The 17,633-nt window shown below is 42.6% G+C and overlaps 1 protein-coding gene across 3 annotated transcripts in view; it reads right to left on the reverse strand.

The window, feature by feature from the left end:
- bmp2k (BMP2 inducible kinase) overlaps positions 1-17,633 on the reverse strand; it is a 58,979-nt gene that overhangs the window by 4,853 nt on the left and 36,493 nt on the right. The window contains exons 7-16 of one of the 3 annotated variants that reach the window (XM_037778476.1): positions 16,784-16,916; positions 15,163-15,266; positions 14,989-15,068; positions 14,661-14,809; positions 14,350-14,564; positions 14,159-14,263; positions 14,057-14,098; positions 12,074-12,372; positions 11,782-11,948; positions 11,267-11,386 (exon numbers count right to left, since the gene is read on the reverse strand). In XM_037778476.1, the coding sequence (XP_037634404.1) occupies positions 11,267-11,386; positions 11,782-11,948; positions 12,074-12,372; positions 14,057-14,098; positions 14,159-14,263; positions 14,350-14,564; positions 14,661-14,809; positions 14,989-15,068; positions 15,163-15,266; positions 16,784-16,916 (1,414 nt within the window). Of the gene's footprint in view, positions 1-11,266; positions 11,387-11,781; positions 11,952-12,073; positions 12,373-14,056; positions 14,099-14,122; positions 14,264-14,349; positions 14,565-14,660; positions 14,810-14,988; positions 15,069-15,162; positions 15,267-16,783; positions 16,917-17,633 lie in introns of all 3 variants that reach the window. The other 2 variants (XM_037778475.1, XM_037778477.1) reach the window with 2 other exon arrangements.

Genomic DNA, 17,633 nt, shown 5'->3' on the forward strand with positions numbered 1-17,633 from the left:
CACAGTCTTTGTTGTAGCTGCTCTTCCTTTTCTTTCCATCATATTCCGCCTAAATCTGCAGAGCGTGTGACTGCGGTGACTCACAGTTTTCCCCGTTGGGCATCGCGTAGCAAAGACGGTGAAATGTTAACCTGTATTTGTGCTCAGTTTGACAGCAAACAGCCTCGTGATGACAGCCTTCCCTGATTTCTTCACAGCCATTGGATAAAAGCCAGATTTTAGAAAGCATCTGTCCTGCAGCGGTTGCAGAGCCAATGAAAATCATTTCATTATGTGGGACGCGGGACAATAAGGGATAAAAATGCTGTGCAGTCCCTCGTAAAGTGGGACACCTGGTCACCCTATGTTCAAAATGCACCTTAAAGGGAGATTTGTCAAGTATTTAATACTCTTATCAACATGGCAGTGGACAAATAAGCTGCTTTATGTAAATGTATTTATATATTTATTATTGTAAATCAATCAACAACACAAAACAATGACAGATATTGTCCAGAAACCCTCACAGGTACTGCATTTAGCATAAAACAATATGCTCAAATCACAACATGGCAAACTGCAGCCCAACAGGCAACAACAGCTGTCAGTGTGTCAGTGTGCTGACTTGACTATGACTTGCCCCAAACTGCATGTGATTATCATAAAGTGGGCATGTCTGTAAAGAGGAGACTCGTGGGTACCCATAGAACCCATTTACATTCACATATCTGGAGGTCAGAGGTCAAGGGACCCCTTTGAAAATGGCCATATCAGTTTTTCCTCGCCAAAATGTAGCGCAAGTTTGGAGCGTTATTTAACCTCCTTTGCGAAAAGCTAGTATGACATGGTTGGCACCGATGGATTCATCAGGTTTTCTAGTTCATATGATGCCAGTATCTTCACTCTAACTCTACAACTGATCTATTTGTATCCCTAGTTTAAACCTCAGACCCTTCCAGATATTTTTAAATTTGACATTTTAAATTACAAGATGAGACAGAAGGAGAAGCTTTTCCCCAGAACGCCTCGTGGCCTCTCGTGGCATTACTGTAATAATCAGGATTACTCGGTTTAGAAGTCCACAAATACAAATCCCAACAGTTTGTCCAATATTGAAGCAGAAGGAGCAGCGAAGGAGAAATCACAAAACTCAATATGGTCTAAAAGCTGCTCTGACTCCTCTGCTCCGACCCTCAGCAGGCTTAGAGGAAGAAGAAATGAGACGCCCAGCTTCTCAAGATCCACTAAATGACTTTCACATTTAAATCTCTTGGTGGAAAGATTCAAGCTGCTAATCACTTCTTTTAGACTTAAAAAAATAAAAATAAAGCTGCAATTACTACTTCCTTACTTCTGCATTTCTATAAATTCTTATTTGGCATTTACTGGAAAGATATGTGTAAATTTATTTCCAAGAGATTTGCATAACGGCAACTTAGAAATTATCCTAATTAGCGAGTGGATAGTCTCCAATTATATTGAAAATAAACTGTGCCACACACAATGAGCCAATTTATTGTTCCCTATTAGTGGAAGCTCTATATTAGAAAGCAGAGAAAAGGAACCCCCCGCTGTGAACACGAGAATGGAAACCTCTCCACGTCTTCAACCGTCCAAACTGGCAGGACGTCATGACAGATTAGCCAAAAGCTTAATGAAACAAGGCAGCAATAAAAGATTAAAAGTAGTAAAACACATTAATGCAGGAGACGTGAGGTGCTCTGCAGCTGTTCGCTCCACCCGACTGCTCCCAGATTATAACTTGTAATCCCGTTCACCTCTCTGAGAGCCACGACAGAAACATCTTTAATCAGGAGAGGAGATGTCAGATTGGTTTGGTCGATGTTCCTTTAGGAGGAAAGCTGAAGGATTACACGCTGCGTCTGATCTCCTAAAGATACTAATAAGTGGTGAAAACACGCATGTGATTGTTCTCTTGTGTGATGGGAGATAAAATGTGTTAGAGATGTCCGACAGCAGGAGCTTAGAGAAGTCTCTTCCCCCAACTGAACCAGGATTGATTTGATGAAGCTGCACAGAGGCCAACATTTAAAAGACAGAGTGACTCTGTTTCCAGGAACCTTTTGGTTCAAACGATAACACAACGGAGTTACACAACTGAAATGAGTTCATTGATCAGCAGAAAATGAATCAACAGATTTTAAAATCGAATTGTTTAAAAGGTGCGGTGTGTGGGATCTGGCGGCATCTAGTGGTGAGGTTACAGGTTGCAGATTTTTCATTAAATACCTGAAGGTGATAGTCGGATGGTCACATTTTTAAAAAACCTATTTGAAGATGACCCTTTGGGATCTCTGGGAACTTATTTCACTTTTTTTTTTTTAAAACATTTTATAGATTCAACGTTAATCAATAAAGGAAAATCATCATTGGCACATAAAAAAATAAAATAAACAAACTTAAAGGTGTAGTGTTTAACATCTGGCGACATCTAGTGGTGAGTTTGCAGATTGCAACCAACTGAAACTTCTGTGTCGAGAGTGTCGGAGAACTACGGTGGCCGAACCAAAAACGTGAATGTCCCTGTCTAGAGACACGGTTTGGAAACATGGCGCCCGGCTCCGTGAAGAGGACAAGCCCGAGGTCGTGTCTAGAAGGTAACCCCCAAGTTGCGAAAATGTGTGAAAACTCTTGCGAGACTCGCTGTCTGAAGACCTGGAGACCTATCCTAATCTTAACCATCTGAGGTCAATGCCTAACCTTAAAGGTACAGTGTGTAGGATTTGGTGACATCTAGTGGTGAGGTTGCAGATTGCAACCAAGGACCCCTCCGCTGACTCCTCCGTTTCCGAGACTGCGGTAACGTGAGCCACCGAGTGAAAAACCAGTTACCGGTGGTAACATCGTTCGCCTCACTCAGAGGCCATCCTTACCATAATAACGTCTCTTTTGGGACCAATCATTGTAAAATGGTATCATTAAATATCTAAAGGTGATAGTCGGACGGTCAGATTTTTAAAAAGCTATTTAAAGACGACACTTTGGGAATTTATTTCACTTTGTCATTTTATAGATTCAACGATAAATCATGAAGGAAAATCATTAGTTGTGTCCTTCATTACATGCCGTTGTGGCTGGAATTCAGCTACATAAAACATTTAAATAAATAAATACTTTAAGGTGCCGTGTGTAGGATTTGGCGGCATCTAGCGGTGAGGTTGCAGATTTCCAGTAAAGGTTTATTAGGTTTAATCTGACTTGTTTATCACCATCAGGGCTTTAACATGAACAATGCAGGCATTTGTTTTAATGGGCCTCGTGCAGCAACTACTCTTAAATGTCTCTCATATTTTATCTTAGTTTTCTGTGAAAGAGGACCTTTTGTGCTTTTCCCCTTTCGTTTAGTGTGTTATATAGTTTTTTGTGCATATAAAAAGGTCTGCAAAGTTACAAAGCCCAAAAAGGAGTTACTCTCCCCCACAGAAACACTGCTCCTGAACTGCCTGAAACGCCTCGCTTGAAGTCCCGCCTTTTCTTCCGTAACATAGTGATGTCATCAAGTAACATATCTGCATAATACCTGCCTAGTGTCTACTTTGGCACGACCTCAAACAAAGCTAATTAGAGTGGAGCTGGAGCAGAGTTTTATGTTCTAAATCATAAAATAAACATAAATTGGAGATGTGTGGTTGATTGTTTATCATTAGCAGAGGTAACACCCTTTAAACACTGTATAAAGACAGGTGTTGTGAGATGTGAAAACACTCTGGCACATGCTCAAGAATTACAGAGATGAAAGAAGAAGAACTTCAGCTGTAGTGAAATCGAGGCACTGTTAAAGGGACTGTTTGTAACTTTCAGAAATGCTTGTTAACAGCGACACCTGTGGCCGTGAAATCAACGAAAGTCAGCGTCGGGCTCGTGCTTGTGCTCGCTCTAAATGGACCTGAACGAGCGTCGCTCAAAACAGTGAGGCGACACACGTCAGCTAAAAGCACAATATCACTCTGTATTTCAGCTGCTTGGCAGTAATGTTAGCTGACCAGACGGAGGTCTCTCCATGAATCACTGCTGATACTGTGTTTGCTTCTCCTGCCTCAGCGCAGGCTCAGGCAGCGGGACTCCGCAGCGAGAAACTCGTCTCCCTCCGCCCGCAGCCGGAGAGAGCAGGAAGACACCGGCACCCGGTCGGTAACGAGACGGTAACGTTTCTCTCTGCGGAGCCCCGTCACTTCACAAGACACGGGAAACCTCTGTTGGTCTGGAGGAGCTGCAGCAGTTATTTCTGCACAAACGTCCACTCTACATTCACTAGATATTCTCAGAGCTAAACTAACTCTTCTGCAGTGTGGAGTGAGCGCGCGTTCACGTCTAGAGGTGGAGCGAGTACGTGAGAACGCGCGCACTGTCTGAGTGAAGGCAAGCAGGCAGAGGAGACGAGACAGCGGCCACACGCGAGCGCGCATATGCGAGCGTGCATGTGTCCCGACCCGCTACATTTATACGCTTAGAAAACTTTCTAAGCCGCTGTCTCGTCTCCTCTGCCTGCTCGCCTTCACTCAGACAGCCCCTTTAAATAAAATTAAACAAAGGCGTTACAGGAAAATCAAAGAGTATCAAAAAGCAGTTTCAATATCATCCAAGAGTTTTTATGGTCTTTATTGAATCAATATTTTCTCTTTAATAATCCATTTATTATAATTACTCTAAAACTTATAATAATCTACTTTTGATTATATGATATTTATTTATTGAACTTTTGTTTCCCTGCGTTGGACAAACGGTTTGTGGACTGTGAAAACGAGATGTTGGTAAGAGTTCTCTCGACAACTCGTAAAAGTTTCTCTTACCTGAGAGAGGAGCAAAAATAAGAAAACATTGGTGAATCCCAGAAGTCAATGGGTACTAACAAAAAAAGAACAAATCATGGATACGAACAAAAATAAGAGGACATTTGTTCTCATATGGCTTCCTGCATGAGGCCCACTGTTTCACACACCTACTAGTCTAAGACAAACCCGTTTTGTTTTGACCATCACCTTCCCTCCTCTACATTACATCGGTTCAGTTTGATTGGACGCCAGAGAGCTCAAACAAAGACAGCCATGTGACCAACAGGAACATCTTGTACATGGTGTAGTGGTGGACAGACTCTTAAATACTTTTAAAAAAGCCATTTAAAAAAGAAAAAGGAACCAAAGTGAATATTGATTTTGTATGTTTTTTTATTTATCAGTAACATTTCTATAAAGAAATACATTCACACTCACAGTATGATACAGAACCTTTTACATAGTCTGCTGCAACAAAAACAAAGATATGTATAAGACAACTTATTGATCTATAGGTTGTAATCTTTCTGCAGGAGAGAGAGGTACCACGAGCTGCTGATATCGAGGAAAACTAATGAGGATGAATTCAAATAGAAAGTTCCCAAACGGTTTAATAGTGATCTGTTCTGGGGCTTCTAAAGCTGACAAAGAATACTAAAGAAAGGAGGAAACCACCAAAACCCAGAGACAGAGAAGCACAGAAAACCTGCAAAATGTAAACAATAGAAACAACATATTCAACGTCTATGTTTGCTTGTTCGTCCCATAAAATCCTGGGAGAAGATTTTTTCCTCGCACTTTAAAAAAACATGAAGAAACTTAAAGTGCAGTTAATGGCTCTGGTCGTCCCTTTCACTTTTCATTTGTTTTGTTTTTTTGGCTTTTGATGGTTCGCCTTTCCACACTATATAGATCCATCCACCAATACACATGAACAAGATGTTTCTGAGTATGGCTGTCTCACTCAATGAAAAATGAAAAGAACTGAAATGAAGCAAAAGTTTTTTCCACAAAAAGGCCCAATAAAAGCAGGCAGTGATATGAGCGGAAACATCAACTGTTCTCCAAACTTACCTTCAGCTAAAAACACATATCTTAAGAGATTTTGTATGATTCATGTGTGCATGGATGACTAAAGATGGGTCACTTTCTCACGTGTTGCTCTAAGGCGGAATAACAGCAGCACAGTGAGCGTTAACAAACATACAGCCCTTTAGGATTGTATGGATTTAAACACAACAACAACAACAAAATCAAAATGTATAAACCATTTTGACGGATATCATCAGCACACGCTCATCAGGCATTCCTTTCAGCACGACAGTTTACATTTACACTACTGAATGTGCCATCAGCCAGTTGAGTTCAACATAATAAAAGAAAAATAACACGATTTAGAGAACAAACATGTGTCAGTTGGTGCTCATGAAAGTCCTATTGAAGGGGAACTTTGGTAGTTTTTCAACCCTGGACCCTACTTTCCCATGTTTATGTATCTAAAGATCCTGTTTTTGCAGTGTGTCCCGCACCGGTGGCTCTAGTCTGACCGCGTCGGAGGTTTTTTTCGGCCGATTCAGCATGTTGAATTGGCGGCGGAGCTCGTCGGTGAGAGAAAACACTCTGATTGGCTGAGTGAGGAGAGAAAGCCGACGAGTAAAGTCAAGAGGAAAAACACAGAAGGCTCTTCTCATTGTGAATCTGATACGGGTCATGTAAACAGCATATTCCATTTGGATAGTCTGAATTAGGCCTTATTCTGAATGGAGCATTTTCTGATTGAGACACAGGATATGCGTCTCAGCTGGGGGTTTCACGGCAGTCTTGACTGTTTACGGTCAGCTCTGTGCGTTGTACACAAACCAACTACCTGACAGTTTGCAGAGATGCATGCCCAAAAGAAAAGAAGGAGAAACACAACTACTTTTAAACATTGGACTTGGATATCAACAGGTTTTTTTGGTACGCACAAATAACGCAACGCCAACCTTTTTAAGAAGGTGGTTGAAGGAATGAAAGAGGGAGGCTGTGTTCACACGGTCTGACTGGTCCGCCACCGGTTACAAGGAGTACGCACGGCTGCATGTAAACGGGAATACTAGTGGAATGAATATTGTCTTAATATTTTGTGCATGTAAACAGAGTCAGAGTCACGGCTGAATATTTAGATGATTTCCACAATGTGGATGCGACGGAAGATTTCAGAACGACGCTTCTCCGAGCAAACAGACCGACTGGATCGAGGGAAAGGTAAAGCAAAAGGTTTTATCTCTCTGTAGGGTTCTTTCCATAACGTTGTCAGACACTTATAATAACAATCTGAGCCTGTCGGTTGGAAACACCGAGCACTTTTAGAGGACGTAACAAGCGACTACATTACAGCTCGTTTAGCAGCTGCTGTCTGCAGCGTTCTCCCTCAATACTGGACCAATTTCAGAATTGTTGTCCTCATTAGTCACGTAGACACAAACATAGGGTCCAGGTTGAAAAATACCAAAGTTACCCTTTAAGCAGATCTACAGGGCAGAATAACCCCAGTATTTAACCAGCCAGCGCACTTTCTGATAACACCTCTCCGACTCTTATCACTGTGGGAAAGGTAAATGAAAATGCCACACGAAGGCACTTTGTATCTAAAAAAGAAACCCTTAGACTTCTAAAACAAAACAAAAAAAAGGCTGAGCGCGTTAAATTAAAATGTGCAGTCACACCGCCAGCAACTAAATACGGTCATAAGAAGAAGGTTGTTCTGTCTAAAGAGCCCTCTACATTATGCATCCACAGCTATCGAACCGCAGCGCTACGACGTAAATAGGAAATAAACGCAAGAGAAAAGTCGAAATGTTGAAAATGCAACAAAACAAAACAAACTTTGGCGTTGTCTAGAAGACATGTGTTATTTGGAGCATTCTTAGAATACATTTATGGCCGTGGTGTTGGCACTGCTTGTTTTTTAATAATTATTATTATTCAAAAATGGCACTTATAATCAGCGTTACCAGTTTGGAAATGTTAAACTATCGTACCAGAAGCTTAGAAATGATTGTATTTAGAGGTATGCGAGGCATAACCGCGAGAATATAGACGATTTTTTATGATTTAGTCCGCTCCAATTTGGGCACTGTTAAACTGAACCAGACTAAACAGAAAACAAATCAAAATTCGGACTAGACAAACGGACTATGGCTTGTGAAAACGCTCCTAACATCGTCATTTCGGATCCAAAGTTTCTCTCATAATTGTCAACTTTCGTCTGGAACAGTCCGAAATCGCACCTCGTTTCAGATCCTTTAGTATTTTATAGACAGAAGCACTTAAAAAATTAAGAGATTAAGATTAGGATTAAGATTAAAATAGGTTAAAATAACTTTAAATTATAAAGCTAAAGCTCTGAGAAATGAGTCATCAATGGAAGTAAAACACAAACTGATTAAAAACGGTGTTATGATGTCGACCAAAGTTAACCCAAATAAAAACACACTACCACAGACAATAACTGATGAACTTATAGTTGCAAGCGGTGTGTTTGCACGACGCTATTTAAAAGCCTGCAACCTAAATAACCAACTGACACACTGCGATGGCACAAACACAGGAAGCTAATAGGCTGATCAAAAATGTACATTTTCTCATGCCAGCCTGTAGGAATCACACCCAGCCCCCCCGACAACACGGGGGTTTCTATTTGACCTTTTCTGGGTTTTAAATTCAGTACAAAAGTCCCTTCAATCTGTTTTGGTTTCTTTTTTTGGTTTTCCAATTCAAAGTCATTTAGTAACAAGTGATAAAATATGTCCACACCTACATTCAAGTGCTTAGAGGGTTATATTGCATCATGTATCTGGTATCTTATATGTACTCTAGAGTGTAGCCACTGTTGCATTAAGCCTGCATGTTTAAGGACACAAGAGATGAATTTACTGTAGAAAAAAAAAACCTCTACGTGTTTTAGCGTTGATACCGTTCATCATTAAATATATTCTGAGATTACAAACAGCGGTTCTAAACTGCCTATCAAAACCAATTCACATTTAAGGAACAGGAAGAGTACAGAGGCACAGAAGCTTATTGCTGCCACCGACGTATTTATATTATATGTAGAAATACTTCACATCGTTATACCACGGCTAGGATCGGTGTCGGGGTTTGACCTCATGCAGGTTCGTTAAGCCGAATGAGGACTAATTATCAGGTTATATATCAGAGTGGGTGTTAACATCGGCCTCCACGGTAAAGTGCACCGTCCACACGACTACCTTTGAGGCTTCGTCCCAACAATTAGAAAAGAACATTTAGTGAGGAATCGTTGCAGTTTCAATGGGTTGAGGGTCGAAGGTGTTTTAATGTAAACAAACGGCAAAGAGCCACTTTGGAAGTTCAAGTGTTGTTGTTTTCCCCCCAAATTGGAGTTTAATAGTACCCGGGCTGAGTGGTGTTCAGGTTTAATTGGTATTCAACAGACGTTGTGGATGTGTGCAACATTACGATGTGAACGTTTTTGATTTTTATAGGGCTGTCAAAGTTAAAGGTAGGGTCGACGATGTTGGAAAGCTAGCATCATTTGAATGTAGGATCGCCTCAGGAGCTCCGTCTAAACCCCCCTCCCCTCGGGGTCCTTCCAAGGTAACGCCCCCCCCACACATGCACGAGTACCGCTGCATCGTAACTACCTCACAGACACAGAGCAGAGAGAGGACCTCAACTCAACCTCATGACAAGTAACCGCCGCAGTGCTACTGCAGGGCTGAGTTTTCTCTTCCATTCTCCAGGAAACGTGCGGCGGCGACGCGTTTTGAGTTCAGGCTGGTGCACGCCAAGGGTAGAGTACGAGCAGGGAGGCGGGGAGGCATCTGATTGGTTCTTTCCAAGCGGACCGTGAGGCAGTGATTGGTAGATGTTTTTACAGGATTACAGCAGCTACAGATGACGGCTCTCCTCCGGTCCTTTTTCAGAGCTCATCAGTAACGGATCGCTGTCGGGGTGTAAAGACCATTTCAACCGATATAACAAATAGTGGAGACTGGAGAACATCGTCAACCCTGACTTTAACGCAAAACAGTTTTAATGCCACTAATTTCTTTAATCTAAATTGTTTTCTCTCCCGTGTTTAGGACTTCAGAACAAGATAATCCAAGATAATCTTGTGAAAAACGTTTAGATTTTTTGGTAGGGATAAAGTGTTTGTTGTTGTAATACTCATTTCAGCCACACAAGAGGCTGAAAAGAGAAACCAATTGCGGGAAGTTGCATTCTTTCTAATAGCCAGCAGGGGGTGACTCCTCTGGTTGCTAAAAGAAGTTTGATTGTATAGAAGTCTATGAGAAAATGAGCCTACTTCTCACTTGATTTATTACCTCAGTAAACATTGTAAACATGAGTTTATGTTCTCAATCGCTAGTTTCAAGTCTTCTTCAATACAGCATGATGTTCATTTAGTAAATTATGGTCCCATTTAGAGTCAAATAGACCATAAAGCAGGGGATGCTTTAGGGCGGGGCTACCTTGTGATTGTAACAGTTAATTGTAACATTTTGGTCGCCTTGTACTTAGCTCCATCCTAACTTAGCAGCTACGATGCTGCGTGTAGTGTCGCAGACATGCAGCCACTAAGGAACTTTTTAGGAAAGATTATCCTGGCAAAACCTTTTTTTTCCACCTGTTCTTAAGTCATAAACACAGGAGAGACATTTAGATCAGACTTAGAAAATAGATCACCAGATTTTTTTTTTTTTTCTCATTGGCCTCTCTGGGCTTCCGTAGAGACAACTCTACTCTATAATGTATATCATTGCGCAATTTTTGACATCACTCAGCCCTAATTAGTACCAGCCATGTGTCTTTACACGTTATTCAGCCTCATTATATTGCTTTTAGTTTACAGCAATTTTATGCAGCTGTGTTTCTTGGTGAGTTGGAAGTTATTTATACTGAAAAAAAATAATTGTAATCTTATGCAAAGCGCCTCACCGTGAGCGTATACTTTACAGTGAGACCCCCTATGTGTTAGTACCTTGCTCCAGCCATTTGATCTAGACAGGGAATGTAACCCTAAACCCAGTGCCTTGCTTTGCTCCACCCAGTGAGCTATAGGAGACTTCTTACAGCTGACTTGCATAAAGGTTTGTTACAGCAGGGCCGTTAGAAAATGACCACCACCAAGCCGGGTATTAAAAGGCCAGAGCTGAGAAAGAGCTTCACTTCCTGTTTTTTCTTCCTAATTTAGTCACAGAAGCGCCTCGACTCACCTTTTCATATATTTTATACTGATAACAGAAGAGCTAATCTGCCGACTGACATTGGGGAAACAACATAAATCTGACTGATCATTGGTTTGTAAAGCCCCACTGTGGGGGTCTATGTGGCATAGGAGCTCTATGTGGGAACAGAAGAGCTGGACAGAGGTGGGGGGGGTGGGGCAGGAGATGGCAGAGAAAGAGGTGGGGGCAGGTGGCTCCACAGTGTTGGGTCCTCTCTGTAGAGACTCCTCTAAGACTTGCCTGCGCTGGCCACGAACGGGACGCAGCCGAACAGGTCCTCTGGTGGCAGGGGATTGGCGGTGGAGGCGGCGGGCTGCGGTCGGTCCGTATCCATGCTGGCTGTTCTCTCCACTGGTTTATCTGTTTGTAGGAGGTCACAGAGGGGGGGATACTGAGATCAACTACAGCTCTGACAACTTATTTAACCACATGGAGCTCCGAATACATAAAGACACTTGTAAATAAGGAATTGTACTCCATCTGGTAATGATTTCTTTCCCATTTAGACAACTGCTAATAAAATATGATGAACCCTATTGTGGTAGTCAAAGGTACATTTTCTTCAAACATCCCTGTTTTATTAAAGGGCAGGTTCATCTGCGTTTTGTTCAGTTTTTTATCAATGGAAACGTCCACTCAGCTGTTGCAAAAAGCACTGACGTAGGTTACCACAATCAATAAGGTTATGAATAATGTGAACACTAGCACCAGCTGAGTCAACGTTAAAGTACAAAGTCATTGAAGACGTCACTCGCCTGCTCTGAGCATGTCAAACTCCCGGTCGATCAGCTCCTCCTCGGTCAGCTTGGAGAAGTTGTCCTCTCCAAACGGGTTCCAGCGCGACATGTCGGGGGGGTGACTGACTGTGCTGTTGCAGCTCTGAGAGGGCGGCGTGATCCCGTCTGACGCAAGCAGAGGGTTTCTACTGTGGAGACAGTACAACAGAGACAACCTGTTAGCTAAAGGCTAAGGACTTGTATGTTCATAACTGCCTTTTAATTGAAATTAGACTTTGCCTTTCATCTATGTGTTTTTAGGGGACGTTACCTGGGGTTAGTGTATGACGGATCCACAGGTGATGGTCCCCGCACCTGCCCAGCTCCAGCTGAAGTGCCAGCTGTGGGAGTGGTGGCGTTATAGTTACCCAGCGGGATCTGGAACTCAAGAGGGGACATATAGGGGAGAGGCTGCTGAGCGGGATGGTGAAGCTGCTGCTGCTGCTGCTGATGTTGTTGTTGTTGTTGTTGTTGTTGATGTTGATGATGCTGATGATGTTGCTGCTGCTGCTGCTGTTGCTGCTGCTGCTGCTGCTGCTGATGGACAAAAGCCTGTTGGTACTGGTGCAGCTGTTAGGGAAGGAAGAGAGGGAGAAGAGGGGGAAGGGAATGAGGGACGGACCTTTGATTTCATGGCGCACAATGACGGCAACGAGATGATGAAATGCTGTTAGAAACCAGTTCTGGAGTTGGAAAGCTGGGGACACGGTGGAGGGGAGGGATGAAGGAATGAAAGTCAAACAGCAGGTCGGACATCAAACTCAACAAATAGAAGTAAGAAGGATCGCCTCAAACACTGACTGACCATTTTAAAGCTGCATTCAATGATTTTTTTAGGGCAGAAAAACTCCAAAACAAACTGACAAGGGATAGTTTGGGTGTTTTGAAGTGGCGTTGTACGAGGTACTTAACCAGAGTCAGTGTATGTAAATACATGTATATATATGTAAATGTTCCACTTTCTTTTTCCATGTTTTCTTGACAAACCATATGTGTAAAGCACTTCTGCAAACACCGCTGCTGTGCTTTTTAAAGTACTGCTCAAACAAAGTTGATCTGTTGTCATTACACCATATTACACGTTTGCAGTCACTTAGCAAAGCTTCCACACGACAATAAGGAGCAGGGCTAAGATCACAGATTTGAACATTTAGCAGGTATCTTGGGAATAAGAACAGTAATTTTTAGAGGTGCTCTCTTCCCCTGCATGTGAACTGCTTCATATGTCAGGACGCAACTGCTCGATTTCACCCTCTGTTCGATCCCCTCGTGGCTTCGCTCCGACCAGATTGCCTCTGAAATAAAACAGATGGTGCGCGTTCGGTGGGAAACGGACTAAAAATTGCAGCCGCCCTAACAGAGAGCGCATTCGGAGGACCTGTGTTTGTGTGTTTGATTCAGTCGCTGCGTAAATACTAGTTTTCTGAATATTTGGACAGAGTCAGTAGGAAGTTTGAGCGTCTGCTTCCAGTACTGCTTGGCACAGACATGAAGCGACTCGACTAAAGAGGACCGGCTGCCAACAGAGAGAGCAATTTTAGGCCATTCTGACATTAAATGAAATATTCAGCTCCGTGTTACTTCCCGCTGTGTCTCCATGTGTTTCGCTGTCATTTGCTCAAACTATTTATTGCAGTTTTGGATGAAATCTTCTGCTCTGCAATTCCGTCATGATTTTGAGTCAGAAGCATCCTCGAATGCTTGAATGGGCGAACAAAAGCAAATTCAATTTGATGGATGTCCATTTTAGGGCAGACAGCAAATCCAATTCAAGCCTTTAACAGCTTTGTTCAGACCTCTCAAGTCAATTCAAGTCAAACTTTATTTGTATAGCACATTTAAAAACAATCACAGTTGACTAAATACAAAATGAATACAAAGCAAACTGGCTGACTTTAGTCCAGGAGCATCTGATTGGTCGACCTCAGTGCTCTAACTGGAGCGTGAAGATGCAAGAGTTCTGCTAGATAAGGTGGTGCCAGCATTTTGTACTAACTGCAGACGGGAAAGAGACGACTGTTCTATATCCACATACAAAGAATAACAGTAGTCTAACCAAGAGGTAATAAAAGCATGAGTAACTCTAGAGAGATCTTTGGGAGAGAGATAGGTCTTTACCTTGGCTAAAAGTCTTAACCCCCTGAGACCCACAAGATCGCGGGCGATCCCGACCCACTTTACTGTCTTTCAGAGGCTGTAGCAGGTTCAGGTTCATAGTCTTACTTTCAATAAGAAGACCTCTGTCAGAACTCACCATGGCTGCGTAGTGAGCCTGAGCCTGGGCCTGAGCCTGAGCCTGAGCCTGAGCCTGGGCCTGAGCCTGGGCCTGAGCCTGAGCTTGAGCCTGGGCCTGGGCAAGCTGCTGCTGGTACATGGGCTGCTGCATCATCATCTGCTGCTGCTGGAGGAGGGCCTGCTGATGCTGCTGCAGCTGGATGGACTGCTGCACAGCCTGTTGGTACTGAGGAGGAGGCCAGCAAAGGGATTAAATATGTATAACATTTCCTCTCAGTGATGGTTCCAGACGTCAGTGTGTGGTGGATGTACCTGGAGGTATTGGAGTTGCTGTGCATGTGCATGCTGTTGCTGCACTGCTTGTTGTTGTTGTTGTTGTTGTTGTTGGTGGTGGTGATGTTGTTGTTGTTGTTGTTGTTGTAGCTGCTGTAGACGCAGGTCACCGGGCTGGAGCTGCTGCAGGACTCGGTGCTGCTGACTGCTGGGCTGGGGCTGCATGGATGGCTGCCCAGAGCCCGGGGTGGGAGCTGAGTGGACAGGTAGAGATTGATGGATACATATATAACATCGAGCACAGCGACTGCATAGCTGAAATGCTTTGAGGAAAAACAGGCATAACAAACCTTTCTGGCCGTTGCTGACGGGTGCTGAAGGCACGGTCATCTTGACGGGGGTGACAGTGTTGGCGAGCGGCAGGACGTTACTGTTTGCCGCTTTTGGCCTCTGTCTGGGAGCTATGGATGTTTCCGTCGGGCCCACAGCGTCCGTTATCCTGGAAAGAAGGAGTCAAAAAGTTAATAAATCATGTCCTTCCTTTTCATTAAACTAAAGACAAAAAATATTCTTTAAAGCACATAAATTAAAAGAGTTTTCTTTTATTATTCTATTTTTAAAACTATCTATCAAGTACCAGTGATAGTTTGAAAACTACAATAAGAAACCCATGAGTACCTGGCTTTCGTCATGCTTTTCCTAGCAGCGACCTCACTAGCAGTGAGAGGCTCTGGAAGCGACGTAGGGATGGGAGAGTTCTGGAAAAAAAAAAAAAGACCAGGAGAATTATGTTAATACGTAAACGACCGCAGAGGCTAAAGCCACGCTGATTGCTCCGTTCCGGTGACTTACAAAGAGATTTGGCACTGGACAGTCTTTTCCAGCTAAGTTGAAGGCAAAGTAGGACACTTGGTAAATGTCTGGTCTCATCTCCAGCTCGGGTTCGAGCATATATCCTGGAAGAAGACAGAGAGAGAGGTTGTTTTATAGACAGCATCACTCACTGGCTCATTTATTGTTGATGATGTGTATCTTCCCTCTTTGGCCACTAGGTGGAGCTGTTGGTCAAATTATTTAAAAAAGGGAAGATCCACTGCAGGATGCATTTAGGGGGAAGTGGAATAACTTGAAAGCAAACAAGGCTGCTGTGACAGACTGGTTCAAACAGGCTGAAGTTGTGTAAATGCAACAAAATTAAAGTCAGATACAGATCGCTCTGTGGGTGAACACAGCAGAAAGGGAACATTGTTAAAGAAACAGAACAAGACTGAGGGTGGAAATCACTCCTTTTCAGACATATATTTATTTATTTATTTATTCTGTATAGGGCTGCCCCCTCTTTGTCCATTAGTCCAGTGGTTCCCAACCTTTTTCCTGAGTAAACCTTGAGTAAACTGATGACAAAGTGACATATTTTATGGATATTTCATATTATATTCAATGCATAACAGTATCAGTACAGAATAACTGATAAACTGTACAATTAACCCAAATAGTGAACGCAATAACTGCAGGAAGTTTGTGTAAAACGAGTGCTTTGGATGAATTTTGAGTAGATTATTTCCTGTATCTTAGATGAGTTTTCCTGTTATTTTTAGGACTTTTAATACAATTCTGTCTGTATTATGTATTTTCTTTTCTTATAACAATCACACATACTTAATAGGCTTCTTTTTTTTGACATATTCAGTGTTTTCTTATCCCTGAACCTCGGCTCTTTGGTTGTTTTAACTGTGTACTTTTCTAATGCAGTTTAGCAGAGAGGGAAGCCTCTGTGAATATAACTTGTGTTCAAGTCTTCACTGTTATCAACTTGCAACTTTTTAGGCTGTAGCGGCATTATATGAAAATATAAAACCTGATGAATCCATCGGTACCAACAATGTCATACTAGCTTGTCGTGAAGGAGGTTAAATAACGCTACAAACTTTTTAAATTTTGGCAAGGAAATACTATCATGGCCATTTTCAAAGGGGTCCCTTGACCTCTGATCTCCAGATCAGTGAATGTAAATGGGTTCTATGGGTACCCACGAGTCTCCCCTTTACAGACATGCCCACTTTATGATAATCACATGCAGTTTGGGGCAAGTCATAGTCAAGTCAGCACACTGACACACTGACAGCTGTTGTTGCCTGTTGGGCTGCAGTTTGCCATGTTATGATTGGAGCATATTGTTTTATGCTAAATGCAGTACTTGTGAGGGTTTCTGGACAATATCTGTTATTGTTTTGTTGTATTAAATACATGACAAATCTCCCTTTAAGGTACATTTTGAACAGAAATAGCCCTGATTTGTACCTAAAGCTTGCCCTTTTTTACAGTTGTCCTTCATAACAGAATAAACTGAAAACATGGTAGAAAAAGTACTAATACACACTTCTACAGAAATGATAAATAACTCTGAAATCATCAGAACAGACACATGCAGGTTTAGGAGACACCATTGATCCATGTGAAGTCTCAAACTTACTGATTAAACAGTGCAACTTGAAGGAGAATTTGGAGTTATCTGGAACGATAAAGGTTCCGTCACATATGGCAACTTGACTCTCCCCAAATGGAAGTGCGAAGAAACACAGCTTGTACAACAAGCATCCAAGTGCCTGTGGAGAAAACAGAAACAGCCTTTAAGAACACCAGAACACACTCACTTTTAGGGCTGGGTATCACTTCAAATTTACGATACCGGTGCCATCACCGACTGATCACAGAAGAAGTGCTTTGGTGTTTTATAGGTTAGTTTGGATTCACTGAAGTCACACAGTAACACAAACAAACAAACAAACAAACAGATCGAGGCAGCGGTAGACCAGCAGCTCCCGTGTTCTGAGAGGTCAAATTACTGTTTTTGTCAATGGAGCCTGGTGGCGTTGAAGAGAGCATAGATAACGCCTTCAGTTCCCCGTCAGAACGGGCTGTCTGACAGCGAGGTAAAGTGGTGAAAGTATTCTAAGGCTACATCCACACGGATACGTTTTAAAACGCATAACTTTTGCCACGTTTACGCCTAGCGTCCACACTACTCCGGCGTTTTCGAGCTCCTAAAACAGAAACGTTGAAAACGCTGCTGACCCCCATTTTAGTTTTGAAACTCCAGGGTTGCGGTTGAGTGTGGACAGACGGAAACGGAGGAGACCTTTGACAACGATCACGCTTCCTGATTGGGTCTCATTAGTCACGATGTGTCCTTCCTTGCTTCGTCACGCCCCATCATGTGAACCTTTCCCGGAAAAAAACGCCATCAGCCTCGACCACCGGTGGTTCATTTCAACATTGATACCGAGTTACAAGCGTTGCTGACCTTGTTGTCTCTGCTAGCA

The sequence above is a fragment of the Sebastes umbrosus genome, chromosome 8, assembly GCF_015220745.1.
Source record: "Sebastes umbrosus isolate fSebUmb1 chromosome 8, fSebUmb1.pri, whole genome shotgun sequence".
Lineage (NCBI taxonomy): Eukaryota > Metazoa > Chordata > Actinopteri > Perciformes > Sebastidae > Sebastes > Sebastes umbrosus.